This window comes from Oryctolagus cuniculus, chromosome 9 (assembly GCF_964237555.1).
Source record: "Oryctolagus cuniculus chromosome 9, mOryCun1.1, whole genome shotgun sequence".
NCBI classification, from domain to species: Eukaryota; Metazoa; Chordata; class Mammalia; order Lagomorpha; family Leporidae; genus Oryctolagus; species Oryctolagus cuniculus.
Window position 1 is genome coordinate 93768048 of NC_091440.1, and position 16188 is coordinate 93784235.

Genomic DNA, 16188 nt, shown 5'->3' on the forward strand with positions numbered 1-16188 from the left:
TAGAGTGCTACTTTCAAGAGTGGAATAACGCTGCCTTGGGAGAGTGGGCCAGGCCTAGTAGGAATAGATTAATTCTCAAGAGAGCTGGTTGTTACACTAAGACTTCTTGCTCCTTGCTCAGAGATGTACTCCTTCTGCACAAGGTTCTTTCCCTTTCCACCCCTCTGCCACGTTGTGCTTGAGCGGAGGAGATGCCACAGGGCCCCAATGTCATGATGTATGGACCTTCTGCCTCCTAAATCATACACTAAATATTTGATTTACAAAGTACCCACTCTCAGCTGTTTTGTTGGAGGAACAGAAAACAGACAAACACATGTGGTTCAAGAATTTGGGCCTTGGTTAGCTGGATTTTCTACTCAACATCTCACCAGGCTGAAATAAAAGAGATGGCTGAAGCTGTGATTTCTTCTGAAGACCCATGTCCTTCTGGGAGCTTTCTGATGGTTGGGAGGAGTCATCTCTTGGTGGAAGCATAACAGAGGCCTCGCAAGCTGTTGACTGACAAGTGCTGTGAGCTCCCAGAGGCCACACAGAACATCTTGCCACATCCTTCTCACAGGATGGTTACTTGCTTCTTCAAGGCCAGCAAAAGAGTGTTTCCTGTTAAATCTTTCAATCTTTTCAGTAATCAAAATTCAGAATAATAAAAGATAATGACTGCCGGCGCCAGGGCTCACTAGGCTAATCCTCCGCCTGCGGCGCCGGCACACCGGGTTCTAGTCCCGGTTGGGGCGCCGGATTCTGTCCCGGTAGCCCCTCTTCCAGGCCAGCTCTCTGCTGTGGCCAGGGAGTGCAGTGGAGGATGGCCCAAGTGCTTGGGCCCTGCACCCCATGGGAGACCAGGAGAAGCACCTGGCTCCTGCCATCGGATTAGCGCAGTGCGCCAGCCGCAGCACGCCGGCTGCGGCGGCCTTTGGAGGGTGAACCAACAGCAAAGGAAGACCTTTCTCTCTGGCTCTCTGGCTCTCACTGTACACTCTGCCTGTTTAAAAAAAAAAAAAAAAAAAAAAAAAAAAGACAATGAAAGCAGCCCAGCCACCACCAGAAGCACCACAGCGAGAGCCGGGATGTTTTCTGGGGTAGAAAGCAGACCTCCTGCACTCTGCAACTGAGGCTTTCTGGGCACGAGCCCCAGCGCCGTGCTCACCTGCTCTCCACCACGCAGGGAAGTTCTCGGCTCCCTAGGGCTCAGAACCTGCAGCAGCCCATGAAAAATCACCAAACACGAGTACCAGAGTCATTCTTTGCACGCCCTGTGGGAACTGGGAACAATTGCCTCTGTGCCCTGCAGCGCTGGTACTGTGTCTGCTCTAAACCCTGGAGTTACCCTCTGGATACAGTAGTGAGTTTCTCTCACCTGTGATACCTGGATAGCCCTATCTGCATTCCTCTGTATCAGCATGGCAGCTTCCAGTCCACAGTCCTACAATAACTGGCACTCATTCTGTGAGACCTGGGGTAGTACCCGACTGCATTCCACAGCTCAAGGACTGTAACTACTAGCATTAGATTGCTCAGTGTCATCAACCTCTACCCTGTAGGACATAAGGAATAACCTATCACTGCTCCAGGCTACACTACATAGCCACACCTGCTAGCGCACTGTCACCTAAATAACCACCTGTATTCAGCCCTCAAGACTGAGGCGAGGTCCTTGTCACATCTCCCAGTGCTGGGACAAGGCCTTTGGTGCTAGAAGCCCCAGTATCAGTTATGCCCACTCAGAAGGACCTGGGAAAGATCTCATCCACATCACACAGTCCAGAGATGTTGGTGTCCTAAGCCTCAGCACCACTCAGTCTTCCCTGACATGTGGCTATAGACTCAGAAGCCCTAGTGTGACTGACATTCAACTTTCTAGGGACTAAAGTCACATGCCTGTGGAAGCCCACATACTATTACCTATATGAACTACTGTAGACCAGAAATTTTGGTACTCGTGGACACTGTTGCCATTCTCAAATTAGCTTAAGAAATCACTCGCCACTCATTCTAGTTAAATAAAAATGAATAACTAGGGGCCGGCACTGTGCTGCACTGGGTTAATGCCCTGGCCTGAAGCGCTGGCATTCCATATGGGCACTGGTTTGAAACCCGGCTGCTCTACTTCCCATCCAGCTCTCTGCTATGGCCTTGGAAAGCAGTAGAAGATGTCTCAAGTCCTTGGGCCCCTGCATCCATGTGGGAGACCCGAAAGAAGCTCCTGGCTCCTGGCTTCAGATCGGTGCAGCTCCGGCCATTGCGGCCATCTGGGGAGTGAACCAGGTGATGGAAGACCTCTCTCTCTCTGTCTCTCTCTCTCTCTCTCTCTCTCTGCTTCTCCTCTCTCTGTGTAACTCTGACTTTCAAATAAATAAAGAAATCTTTAAAACAATGAATATTATTGTAGATGAGCAGACATAAATGTGTGAAACTATGAAGAAGCAAGGAAGCAAGGCACCTCCCTAAGAACATAATAGTTCTCAAGAAATAGATCCTGATTTAAAGGAAATCGATTAAGTGCCTGAAGGAAGAATTCAAAATAATGATCTTCAGGAAACTCAGTGAGATGCAAGAAAATATGGACAGTTTAATGAGATGAGAAAAACAATACATAATAAAATTATAATTTCAATACAGAGATAAAAATCATTTCTAGGGGCTGGCACTATGGCACAGTGGGTTAACGCCCTGGCCTGAAGCACTGGCATCTCATATGGTGCTGGTTCTAGTCCCAGCGGCTCTTCTTCCAATCCAGCTCTCTGCTATGGCCTGGAAAAGCAGTGGAAGATGGCCCAAGTCCTTGGGTCTCTGTACTCACATTGGAGACCTGGAAGAAGCTCCTGGCTCCTGGCTTCAGATAGGTACAGCTCTGGCCATTGCAGCCATCTGGGGAGTGAACCAGCGGATGGAAGACCCCTTTCTTGTCTCTATCTCTCTCTGTAACTCTGTCTTTCAAATAAATAAAATAAATCTTTAAAAAAGTAATTTTAAATCTTTTTTTAAAGAATCATTTTTAAATCTTTAAAAAAATCATAAATAAATTCAGGGCTGGCATTGTGGCTCAGGGTGGGTTAAGCCACCACCTGTGATGCCAGCATCCTGTATGAACACTGGTTCAATCCAGGCTGCTCCACTTTCAATCTAGCTCCTTGTTAATATATCTGGGAAAGCAGCAGAAGATAGCCCAAGTGCTTGGCTCTTGCCACCCTTGTGGGAGACCTGGAAGGAATTCCAGGCTCCTGGCTTCAGTTCAGCCTTGGCCTTTGCAACCATTTGCAGAATGAATTGATGAATGGAAGAAATCTCTCTCCCTCTCTCTTTCTCTCTGTCTCTCTCTCTCCATTTCTCTCTGTAACTCACCATTCAAATAAATAAATCATTAAAAAATCAGAAATTTTGGAGTGTAAAACTACTATTTATCAATGAAATAAACAATAATTTTTTAAAATTTTATTTCTACAGCAGTATAGACCAAGTGAAAGACAGGATTATCCATGTGGAGGACAACATTTTTTGAAATAACCCAGTCAGACAAAAATAAACAGAACAGAATTGAAAAGAATAAAGAAAGTCTACTAGAATATGGGTCACTGTTAAGTGAACAAATATTCATATTGTAGGGATACCTGGGGGAAATGAAAGGAGAAAAGGTAAGAGAACCTATTAAATGAAATAATACTTGAAAACATTCAATGTCTCAAAGAGAGATGTGGACATCCATATACAGAAAGCTTAAAGGACCCCAAATGGACTTAACCAAAGGCGTATTGTAGTAAAATTGTCAGCAGTTAAAGACAACGACAGAATCCTTAAGACACCAAGAGGTAAATGTGATATTACATGTAGAGGAAAACCCAATAGACTAACAGCAGACTTCTCAGCCAAAACCATACAGGCCAGAAGACAGTGGGATGATTTGCTTAAGTTCCTCACCAAAAAAAACAAACAAAAAAACATCCAATCAAGAATCTTATATCCAGTGAAGCTATCTTTTAGCAGTGAAGAAGCAATGAAGTATTTCCAGACAAGCAAAAACCGAGAGAATTCATCAACACTGGTGTTACCAGGGATCCACTCTCAGCCACATGAGCCTTCCCCATCTGCCGAGAGAGCGGCAGTGTTCCTGAGCCAGCCTCTTGCCAGATAGAAGTTGGTGCTCCACCTTATAAGTTGAGTCAGGCGCCTTAGTAGAGTGAGGGGCAGTACTGCACAGGCCTATTTGAGCACCTGAATCCCCACCAACCCTCCAGGCTGTAGTCAAAGTCAGTGAGGACTGTGGATTTATCCCTCTGATAAAATCTCCCAGTCATACGCAGAATGCAGCAGCCTCTACTTGCCTTGTTGAGATGGCACTTCCTCCTTGCTAGTTGCCGTGTGTCTATAGGAGGGGGAGAAGAAAGACAGGTGTCTTCCTTCATGGGGCTGGGTGAGCACCCTGCCCCCTGCAAGTGCGTCAGGTTGGACTCAAAATCAGCAGGGTCCTTGAGGTTCTCCCTTAGGCACTCTCACCAGTGGCATGGGCTCCTGCAGGTTCCTTTCACCTGGCATTAAGAAGTTGGCACCCCTTCAGCCACTGGCTGCAGGAGCTACCAGCCGTGTACGGCTTGCTGCTGTGTTACGTACCATTCCTGCTGCTCCATGGCTCCTCTCTTTTTTCTGTAGAACTTCCACTAAAAACTTCACTTCAGCTCTGTCCTGGGATTGCAGTTCCTCCCCATTTTCTTCTGATATCTTCCCATGGACAAAATCAGCACATAGTTTCCCTATTCAGTCATCTTGGATTTCCTCCTTTTTTAAAAATTCATATGACAACCCATATCTTGTGACTGAGGAATTAGTCCATTTACATTGAATGTTGATTGTTAGTAAAGAACGAATCCCTGTCATTTTTTTGATTGGTTACTGGTGGTATTTATTCTCTTAATGAATGTTTTACTGTCATGTATTTATATTTTTGTTACTTGCAATGTGTGACTTGCTTTAGGATTTCTGTAAGTCTCCCATCAAGGAGAAGTCCAGGAACTGATGGCTGTACTACCGAATGCTGCAAAACATTCAAAGGGGAAGTAACACCAATACTCTCCAAACTATTCCAAAATGTTGAACAGGATGGAACTTTGCCAAACTCTTCTTATGAGGTCAGCATTACTTTGGTACCAAAACCAAAGACATAACAACATGAAAAGGAAACTACAGACCTATATCCTTAATGAACACAGATGCACAGATTCTCAACAGAATACTAGCAAATTGATTCCAAAACCACATAAAAAAAATCGTACATCCCTGTCAGCTATTAGAATTAAAAAACCAATTCAGTGAAGTAGCAGGTTACAAAATAAACACAAAAAAGTATCTTTTTGTATGCTAATGATGAACCCTGTATTTACTCAAAAGACTTGAACACAATGTATCAAAGAAATACCTGCACCACCATGTTCATAGCAGCACTGTTCACAATACCCAAAGTTTTGAACCGAACAAGGTGTCCATCATCAGATGAAAGAATAAACAAAACGTATTATGCATACACAATAGAATATTACTCAGCTATAAAAAAGAATGAAATTCTACCATTTGAAGCAAAATGGACACAACTAGTGGACGTTACTAGTGGAGTAAAATAAGCTGACCTGGAAAGGCAAACACTGCATGTTTTCCCTTATATGTGGTAATTAAAATTCACAAAACAAACTACAAAAAAAAAGAAATAAAAGAGTAGGAAATGTCTGTGTGTATCAGTATTGTTACAAATATAGTTTGGTAAAAATTTGTTTTATATATTTGTGAAACCAATGGTTAAGAAAGTTGTACTACTATAGTTTTAGTGCTATGTGATTACTTTAAAATTTACTGTCTATGGGTGAAATGCTCCTTTTTCCAACAAATTATTGTTTTGGCTGTTGTCTGTATTCCCACTAAACTATGGTCTTTTGACTTTTTACTTTTTAAACTTCTTATTTGGTGAAGTATTAAGCCTTTTTACTGTAATGTAAATTCAAAACATGTTATCTGAAAACCTAAAACAAAAGAAAATAAAAGGAGAAGGAAAAGGGGTGGTAGGGAGAGATGGGGAGTAAAGAAGGGACTATCATTATGTTCTTAGAATTCTGGTATCTGCAAAGCACATTCAATCTGCTAAAGACTAATTAAATTCACCCAAAGGAAATTAAATCATCATATGAAAGAGTTATCTGTACTCCCATGTTTATTGCAGTTAAATTCACAATAACTAAGATATGAGATCAACCTAGATGTACATCAACTGATAACTGGATAAAAAAAATTGCCATAAACACACACACACACACACACACACACACACACGATGAAATACTACTCAGACATAAAAAATAATGAAATCCTATCTTTAGGAACAAAATGGATGCAACTGGTGGTCATTATGTTTAGTGAAATAAGGCAGCCCCAAAACACAATTCTCTTATGTTTTCCCTGATTTGTGATAACTAATATACAGAGTTCCAAAAAAAGAAATGAATATGAGCAAAATTGACATTTTGAGATTATTTATAGCCCTTTTCCATACCCTTGAGGAATGGTGGTTTTCTACTTACCAGTTTTTGAATTCCTTATTTACTGGAGAGTTAAATGTGTGATTATAAAGTAAATGAAAACGTCATTGTAAAAATTAAAAGTATCATAAGAAAAATGAGTAGGGTGGAAGTGAGGGGGGTGGAGTGAGGGCAAGGTGAGAAGTATAATTATGCTCTTAAAAGTGTATAGGTGAAATCTGTTCCCTTTATATAAATTTTTAAAAAATGTATAAGAATACTGAACTACTTGCTAAATCAGAGACACTTCACAGATAAAGATACATGTAGACTGAAATTGTCAAGCAGGAAAATGATACATCATGTAAATGGAAACCAAAAATGAACTGGGGTAAATATACTCATATCAGATAAACCAACTTGAAATAAAAACTGCAAAAGAGATAAAGAAGGACAATATATATTAGTAAGAGGATTATTTCAGCAAGAAAATGTAACGGTCAAAAATAGATATACAACACAAGATCCCCCAATTAAATAAAGCAAATATAGTTAGACCTTAAGGAAGAGTTTGACTCTAATTTAATTATAGTAGCGGATTTCAACACTCACTGTCATCAATGGACAGATTATGCAGACCAAAAATATTGTAAAAATATATTAGGGTTGGCCGGTGCCACGGCTCAATAGGCTAATCCTCCGCCTGCGGAGCCGGCACCCTGGTTCTAGTCCCGGTAGGGGCACTGGATTCTATCTCAGTTGCCCCTCTTCCAGGCCAGCTCTCTGCTGTGGCCCAGGAGTGCAGTGGAGGATGGCCCAAGTGCTTGGGCCCTGCACCCCATGGGAGACCAGGATAAGCACCTGGCTCCTGGCTTCGGATCAGCGTGGCGCGCTGGCCGCGGTGGCCGTTGGAGGGTGACCCAACAGCAAAGGAAGACCTTTCTCTTTGCCTCTCTCTCTCACTGTCCACTCTGCCTGTCAAAAAAATATATATTAGGGTTGAAGCATACTATAGAACAAATGGACCTAACAGACATCTACAGAATATTTCATCCAACAGCTACAGAACACATATTCTTCCATCATCACATGGAACAAAAAAAGAAAACTACACACCCATGTCCTTGATTAACGTAGATGCAAAAATTCTCAACAAAATATTGGTAAACTGAATCCAACACTACACCAAAAGGATCAAACATCTTGATCAAGTAGAATTCATCCGAGAGACCCAAGTGTTGTTCAGCATTCACAAATCAATAAGCATCAACAAGATGAAGAACAAAACAAATATGATCATGTCAGATGCAGAGAGAGCATTTGATAAATTTAAAGATTCATTTATTACATAAAAACCCTCAACAAATTAGATAAATAAGGAATATGTTTCAAAATTATGAAGGGTAAATACAACAAACCAATATACAGTTTCATACTGAAATATCAAGCTGAAAGCATTTCCCCTCAGATGTGTAACAAGACAATGATGCCCACCTCCACCACTCTGATTCAGTTTCGTATTAGAAGTGTTAGCAAGAGCAATTAGGGACAAAAAAGGGCATCGCAATAGGAAAGGAGGAAACAAAAATATCCATGTTTGAAGATAATGATTTTTTACATTCAAAAATCTAAATACTCCACCTAAACTTGTTATTATTTATTTATTTGGCCAGGCAGAGTTAGACAGTGAGAGAGAGAGTTATAGACAGTGAGAGAGAGACAGAGAGAAAGGTCTTCCTTCCGTTGGTTCACTCCCCCAATAGCCGCCACGGCCGGCGCGCTGCACCCATCCAAAGCCAGGAGCCAGGTGCTTCCTCCCAGTCTCCCATGCGGGTGCAAGGATCCAAGCACCTGGGCCATGCTCCACTGCCTTCCCAGGCCACAGCAGAGAGCTGGACTGGAAGAGGAGCAACTGGGACTAGTACCCGGCACCCCAACCGGGACTACATCCTGGGATGCCAGTGCCACAGGCGGAAGATTAGCCAAGTGAGCCACAGTGCCGGCCCATCTAAAGTTGTTGTAACAGATATAAAAATCAAAAAATTCACAGAATACAAAATAAAAATTCAAAAAAACGTATTTTACACCAATAATGATGTTGCTGAAAGGGAAATCAATAATGAAACCTAATTCACAATAGTTACAAAAATTAAATATTTAGGAATAAAATGTATAAAGAAGTGAATAATCTTTACAATGAATATGACAACACATAGATGAAAGAAATAATTAAGGATACAAAAAAGGAAAGATATTCCCTCTTCATGCACGGGAAGAATTAACATTATTAAAATGTCCCTACTGTCTAAAGCAACCTACAGATTCAATGCAATACCTACCAAAATATCAATGACATTCATTACAGAATTAGATAGAAAAAACAATGCTAAAATTTGTGTGGAACTACAAACCAACCCTGAGGTAAATAAATAAGGTTGGAGGCATCATAATGCTCAATTTCTAAGCGTACTACAAAGATATAGTAGTTAAAAGACTATGGCACTAGCATAAAAACTGGCACCTAGATGAATGGACCAAAACAGAGATCCCGAAAACTAACCCATGTACATGAACTTGCTGATTTTTGCCAAAGATGCCAAGAACAAATTTTGGAGAAAGCATAACATATGATAGCCATTTCAGCAAACGAGGTTATCGAATCCAGACATACATGTGTAGAAGAATGAAATGAGTTGCTTACACCTCACCATATACAAAAATCAACTCAAGATGGATCAAAGATATAAATATAAAATTGAAAACTATGAAATTGCCAGAAGATAAGGGAAACACTTTGAGACATTGGTTAAGGTGATGATTCTCATATAAAACCCAAAAATCACAGGTAACAAAAACAAAACTAGACAAATAGAATTATATCAAACTCAGAAGCTTCTGAACAACAAATCAAAAGAGTACAGAAACATCTGACGTAGTGGGAGAAAAATCTCTGTAAAGTACATATATGACAAAGCATGAATATCCAGAATATATCAACAATTTAAACATTCAACTACAAGAAGAAGGCAACCAATCTAGTTCAAGAAACAGGCAAAGCATCTGACTAGATAATTTTTAAAAGAAGAAATACAAATTGTCAACAAATATATGAAAAAATACGAGCCGGCGCCGTGGCTCAATAGGCTAATCCTCCACCTCGCGGCGCCGGCACACCGGGTTCTAGTCCCGGTCGGGGCGCCAAATTCTGTCCCGGTTGCCCCTCTTCCAGGCCAGCTCTCTGCTATGGCCAGGGAGTGCAGTGGAGGATGGCCCAGGTGCTTGGGCCCTGCACCCCATGGGAGACCAGGAAAAGCACCTGGATCCTGGCTCCTGCCAACGGATCAGCGCGGTGCGCCGGCTGCAGCGGCAGCCATTGGAGGGTGAACCAACGGCAAAGGAAGACCTTTCTCTCTGTCTCTCTCTCTCACTGTCCACTCTGCCTGTAAAAAAAAAAAAAAAAAAAAAAAAAAAAATATATATATATATGAAAAAATGCACAACATCAGTAGCCATTGGGGAAGTGCAACTCAAAACCGCAATGAAATATGCCCTCAGCCTTGTTAGAATGGCACTTATCAATAACATGGAGGATAACAAGTGCTGACATGGACGTGAAGAAAGGCGAACTCTTACACACTGTTGGTGGGAATGTAAATTAATGCAGCCACGATGGAAAATCAGATGGAGATTTCTTTAAAAATCTAGAAATAAGCCTGCCATCTGATCCAGCAATCTCACTACCAGGTATGTACCCAAAAAACACGAATTCCTTGTATCAAAGAGATATCTGTTCCTACAATATTCATAGCAGCTCCTTCACAATAAAAAAAAGATGGAATCAACCAAAGTGTCCCTTACCAGATGAATGGATAAAGAAAATCTAGGATATGTACACAATTACATACTAATCAGCTATTTAAAAAAAAGGATGAAATATTGTCATTTGTAGCAAGATGGATGCAACTGGAAACATCATGTTGAGTGAAATTAGCTAGAGACATAAAAAATATCATATTCTCATTTATGTGGGGTAGTTAAAATTTAAAAAACAAAACTCAATCTGGGCCGGCTCACTTGGTTAATCGTCCGCCTGCAACACCGGCACTCCAGGTTCTAGTCCCGGTTGGGGCACCAGATTCTGTCCTGGTTGCTCCTCTTCCAGTCCAGCTCTCTGCTGTGGCCCGGGAAGGCAGTGGAGGATGGCCCAGGTGCTTGGGCCCTGCACCCGCGTGGGAGACCAGGAGGAAGCACCTGACTCCTGGCTTTGGATTGGTGCAGTGAGTGGCCATTTTGGGGATGAACCAATGGAAGGAAGACCTTTCTCTCTGTCTCTCTCTCACTGTCTAACTCTGCCTGGCCAAAATAAAAAAAAAAAAAAAAAAAAAAAAAAAAAAACTTAATCTGAACACAGAATGTTGATTACAGGAGGCTGGGAGAAACATGAAGTTTAAAAGAGCAAGCTAAGAAAATACTGGAAACAGTATGGCTCAATAATTGTGGCAAAGATGCTAATGTGCCATGTTAACAGGGAAAATGGGGTGAATGACATGTGGTATGTGTCAACTCTTTGTATTACTATCTCAGGATTTTGGTTTTGTAAATTTAATAGTATTGTGAAATAAAACATTAACAAAGAATCAAAGTTGGATTTTGTAAATTTGCCTAGTGGCTGCAATATTCCCATAATTTTGCACCCATGTAACCCTACCACATGTGAATGGACTGAGAGAGACTCATTAAGGCCACCAGCGATCTGGATGGAATAGTAGCTGCACCTAGTGTTCCTTCTGCAGATGGAAGGGTTTGGGTCAAAACTGATGATAAATGAAAACATGAAGAGACAATAACTGAAGGCAAAGGATTAAATATAGGAAGAATGCTGATGGGAATACTCAGCACTGCTTTGTTCCCTTGAGAGGTGCTCAAAGCAAGAGAATAATATTCTCCCTCAAGTTAAATTCCAGATGCCTAGAGGATGAATTAATATGTTTGCCAAGTTGCCTCTACTTTGGGAACCTTTGCTGAGTCGAAAGGCAACCAGCAAACTTAAGTAACTTTGCTCCAGGAAACACACATGTCCTGTGTTATGAAGAACAGGAGCAATTACTGATGACTCTCTGGAGCTCTTTGCAATACCCCTATGTCTTTTAGTTATTTTACATGGTAAATATATAATATACAGGGTAAATTTATAATATACAGGGTATATTTATTACTATGGTCTGGAATAGAGGAGGAATTTTAGTATTTCTCCTTCATGAGAAGTCACAATGTGCATGATATGTAATGTCAAGCAGATTGATTGATCAATGTGTCATTAATTTTGACAATCAAATGCTTAGGCAGTTTCCGGAATACATTGGGAAAGAGAATGACAGCCACGTCATACTGCAATGCATAAAAGTACTTAAACGCTTGTCTTTGTGGGACAAGGTTATCACACAAGGTGAAAGAAACGATGATTTCAGATGCTGAGAAAGCATTAGTCTCAGATGGAGTGCTCACCTCACAGCTGGAAGTGGTTCTACCATGAGACAAGCGCAATTATGGGAAGCTTTGTGACAAACTGAAACTGAATTACCTTTAGGAGTGTATACTATGACTTTTGGCCTTAATTTGGGGGGTTGCAGTAATTTGAGGTATAACACAAAAGTACTTAAAAAAGTCATGGAAAGTGGAAAAATCAACTTTATTTTGGTGCACAAAAATTTTAAAACCCATGTATTCTGGCCGGTGCCGTGGCTCACTAGGCTAATCCTCCTCCTGCGGCACCGGCACCCTGGGTTCTAGTTCCTATAGGGGTGACGGATTCTGTCCCAGTTGCTCCTCTTCCAGGCCAGCTCTCTGCTGTGGCCCAGGGGGGCAGTGGAGGATGGCCCAGGTCCTTGGGCCCTGCACCCGCATGGGAGACCAGGATAAGCACCTGGCTCCTGGCTTCAGATCAGCACCAGTGCGCTGGCCGCAGCGGCCATTTGGGGGGTGAACCAATGGAAGGAAGACCTTTCTCTCTGTCTCTCTCTCTCACTGTCTAACTCTGCCTGTCAAAAAAAAATCCATGTAATTTGCTTTATATCACAGATTCTTATTAGTGTTATTCTTATGCACGTTCCCTTGTGAATCTAGGTGGGGATTTCTCCATATGTTCCCGGGAGTGAGACTGTTGTGTCTTAGTTTTGAGCATCCTCCATTTCATCAAGTGGTGTTAATTTTTAAAAAATAACACATATTTTCCATGAACTTTGTAAAGACTCTTCATATGCATGGATTTCAAAAAATTTTGCACCAATATAAAATTATTTTTAAAGGCCATTTTCCATCAACTTTTTGAAGTGTCCCTGTATAGCTATCCTAATTGTTCCCAGACAATTAACACTCAATACAATAGCTTTATGATGAATTATTCAACATTGAGCAACAAAAAAAAAATGAACCTGGGTGAAACAGTGTAGGCATAGTAGCACATTCTAAGTTTTCTTTTATGTAAAGTGACATTTGAAAGAGAAAAGATCTGATAGCTAAAATACACAAATTGGAAGAAATTCTCTTCAAGGAGCAGGACTAGGAACCCATTTGGAAAAAACATAATGATGCTTTAATACATTGGGCCATACATTAGGAAATGACAACATCCTAACACAACAAATCTTCTACTCACACTTCCAGAAATCAAAGCAAAAATTAAAAATGGGAAAATGACTTTCCATTTCCACTATCAATGTTCCAGAAGTACATTTCTGAAACACACCATGTCTCCTGTATTTATTGAAATTCTGGGGAGAGGGGAAATATAGTTTAACCATTATTGTCCAAATGCTCTTACCCCAAGAATAAACCAAGATATAGCACGTATCAAGACTAACATAAGTGGCATATACGGGCTTCTTGGAGATAAAAGAAGGACTTTGTCACATACATCAGATGGAAACATAAAGCTGTCACAGTTACTGATTGAAGAAAAGTAGTGGGCTTTGTCCCACTTAGATGGGGATTCAGAAACAAAAGAATTGTGGCCGCTAGTAGCAATCTCACTTCGTAATCATATCTGGTATATATACAAGGATAAATTCTAATAACAAGATTTTAAGAATGCTATAATTTTCAATAAATTATTCTCTACTAAGGTTAAAGAATAGCATAATAACACAACAATAAGGTATCTACTAGTCTTATATGCAAAATTTGGGAATGGTGTTTATATTGATCAAGTTAATTGACAAATTGAAATAACTTCCTCAGGTGTAATACCAACAGAGACTGATTGGCTTGAAGAAGAATAAGGTTTTTTTTATTTATTTTTAAATTATTTTTTAATTTATTTGACAGTTAGAAATATAGACAGTGAGAGAGAGAGAGAGAGAGACAGAGAGAAAGGTCTTCCTTCCATTGGTTCACTCCCCAAATGGCCACTACAGTCAGTGCTGTGCCGATCCAAAGCCAGGAGCCACGTGCTTCTTCCTGGTCTCCCGTGTGGGTGCAGGGCCCAAGCACTTGGACCATCCTCCACTGCCCTCCCGTGCCACAACAAAGAGCTGGACTGGAAGAGGAGCAACTGGGACTAGAACCCGGCTCCCATATGGGATGCTGGCGTTGCAAGCGGAGGATTAACCAAGTGAGCCGCTGCGCCAGCCCTGAAGAACAAGGTTTAGCTAGTCACTAATTAATCACTGTAATAAATATGTTTGCAGAGGTTTATCATTAAGTGCTTACATTTGTAAATAAGGGGGACAGGGCCAGCGCCGCGGCTCACTAGGCTAATCCTCTGCCTTGCGGCGCCGGCACACCGGGTTCTAGTCCCGCTCAGGGCGCTGGATTCTGTCCCGGTTGCCCCTCTTCCAGGCTAGCTCTCTGCTGTGGCCCGGGAGTGCAGTGGAGGATGGCCCAAGTGCTTGGGCCCTGCACCCGCATGGGAGACCAGGAGAAGTACCTGGCTCCTGCCGTCGGATCAGCGCGGTGCGCCGGCTGCAGCGGCGGCCATTGGAGGGTGAACCAACGGCAAAGGAAGACCTTTCTTTCTGTCTCTCTCTCTCACTGTCCACTCTGCCTGTCAAAAAAATAAAAAATAAAAATAAATAAAAATTTTAAAAAAAGTAAATAAGGGGACATGTATAATTGAGTTGATATAATAATAAAAGGGACTTTGTTGTAGAATTTTGGACTGGACAAGCTGTTTCTGTAAGTCTATCTGCACTCACTCCTCCTCACTGGCTTCTACAAATACTGAAAGTATTTGCCTTACTATTACTGTTTTGCCTTATCAATAAATGATATACTACATGTAGACTTAATAATGCCATACATGGTAACATCATAGACAACTTCACCAGAGGTCGGAGGTGAACAGTTGGGAATGAGCTATCTTAGCAGATCTGTTTCACCCAGTTCTTGCATATTTCTGTAGCTACACCCTGAGAACTCAGTCCTGGAATGTTTCCATGGTTACTGGCTCATGACGCTGTCCTCCATGCCCAGTGCAGTGGACCAGGAAATACCAGGTTGTCAGCATCATTGGACACATTTTATCCATTCTTATTTATTTGAGAGAGAGAGAGAGAAAATATCTTCCAGCCACTGGTTTACTCCCCAAATGCCTGCAGCAGCCGGGGCTAGGCCTGGACAAAATCCAGAGCTACACCTCAATACAGGTCTCCCACATGGGTGGCAGCCATAGTCTGCTGCCTGCCAGTGTGCGTTAGCAAGAAGCTGGAGTTGGAAGCAGAGCCTGAACACAAACCCCGGCAGTCAGTCATGGGGTGGGGCATCCCAGAAGGCATCCTAACTGCCGCACCACACGCCCCCCTCATGTCTGTTCCATTGGGGGCTGGACAGCAAAGCGCACCTAGCTGTTCAGTTGTGAATCACCATGTCTCTGAGTGGCTCCATGGCCTCTTAAATAATAAGAAAGATGAGCTTTGAATCCTCAAAATCTTCTGTGAATTTTCTACAGCAGCTTTGGAACGCAGCACTGTAATTGTGGGTGTTTCCACAGACTTTTTTTTTTTACAAGAGAACAAATCCATTTTTATTTATTTACTTTTCAATAGTTTAAATCCTTGAGGGGTACAGCATCACACAGATTCTGTGTCCAATGGCCTTCGCAGGAAGGTTGCTTCGGAATTTGGCACGAACCATGCCACTGTTTCCGTGAGCACGAGTTACCTTTCCCCAGATTACTCTGGTTTTGTTAGGTTTGCCGCCAGGAGTCACTGTGTTGTTCTTTGCTTTGTACATATAAGCACACCTCTTGCCCAAGTAGAATTCAGTTTCATCCCGAGCATAAACACCTTCAATTTTAAGCAGTGCCGTGTGTTCCCTTTGGTTCCGGAGACCTCGCTTATAGCCAGCAAAAATGGCCTTGCACCACAGTCTTCCAGACATAGCTGCCTTCTAGAAGTCCTGCTCCCTGCAGGCCTCCACAGGCTCCAAGATGGCGGAAAGAGCTAGACTTTTTTTTTTAAGATTTATTTATTTATTCGAAAGTCAAATTTTCACAAAGAGATAAAGAGAGGCAGAGAGAGAGAGAGAGAGAGAGAGATATCTCCCATCCACTGGTTCATTCCCCAGATGACCGCAATAGCTGGAGCTGTGCCAATCCAAAGCCAGGAGCCAGGAGTTTCCTCCTGGTCTCCCACACGAGTGTAGGGGCCCAAGCACTTGGGCCATCTTCTACTGCTTTCCTAGGCCATAGCAGAGA

The 16188-nt window shown here is 42.0% G+C and overlaps 1 protein-coding gene across 1 annotated transcript; it reads right to left on the minus strand.

Annotated features, from left to right (window-relative positions):
- Positions 1-15485: 15485 nt before the first annotated feature.
- LOC100355618 (large ribosomal subunit protein eL33-like) lies at positions 15486-15936 on the minus strand. Its single transcript, XM_051851024.2, has one exon. The coding sequence runs from the start codon at positions 15870-15872 to the stop codon at positions 15540-15542; it is 333 nt and encodes a 110-aa protein (XP_051706984.2). The 5' UTR covers positions 15873-15936; the 3' UTR covers positions 15486-15539.
- Positions 15937-16188: the final 252 nt, after the last annotated feature.

What these genes read in the sequence shown, in the direction of transcription:
- LOC100355618 (XM_051851024.2), bottom strand. Translation starts at nt 15,872, where the DNA reads ATGTCTGGAAGACTGTGGTGCAAGGCCATTTTTGCTGGCTATAAGCGA.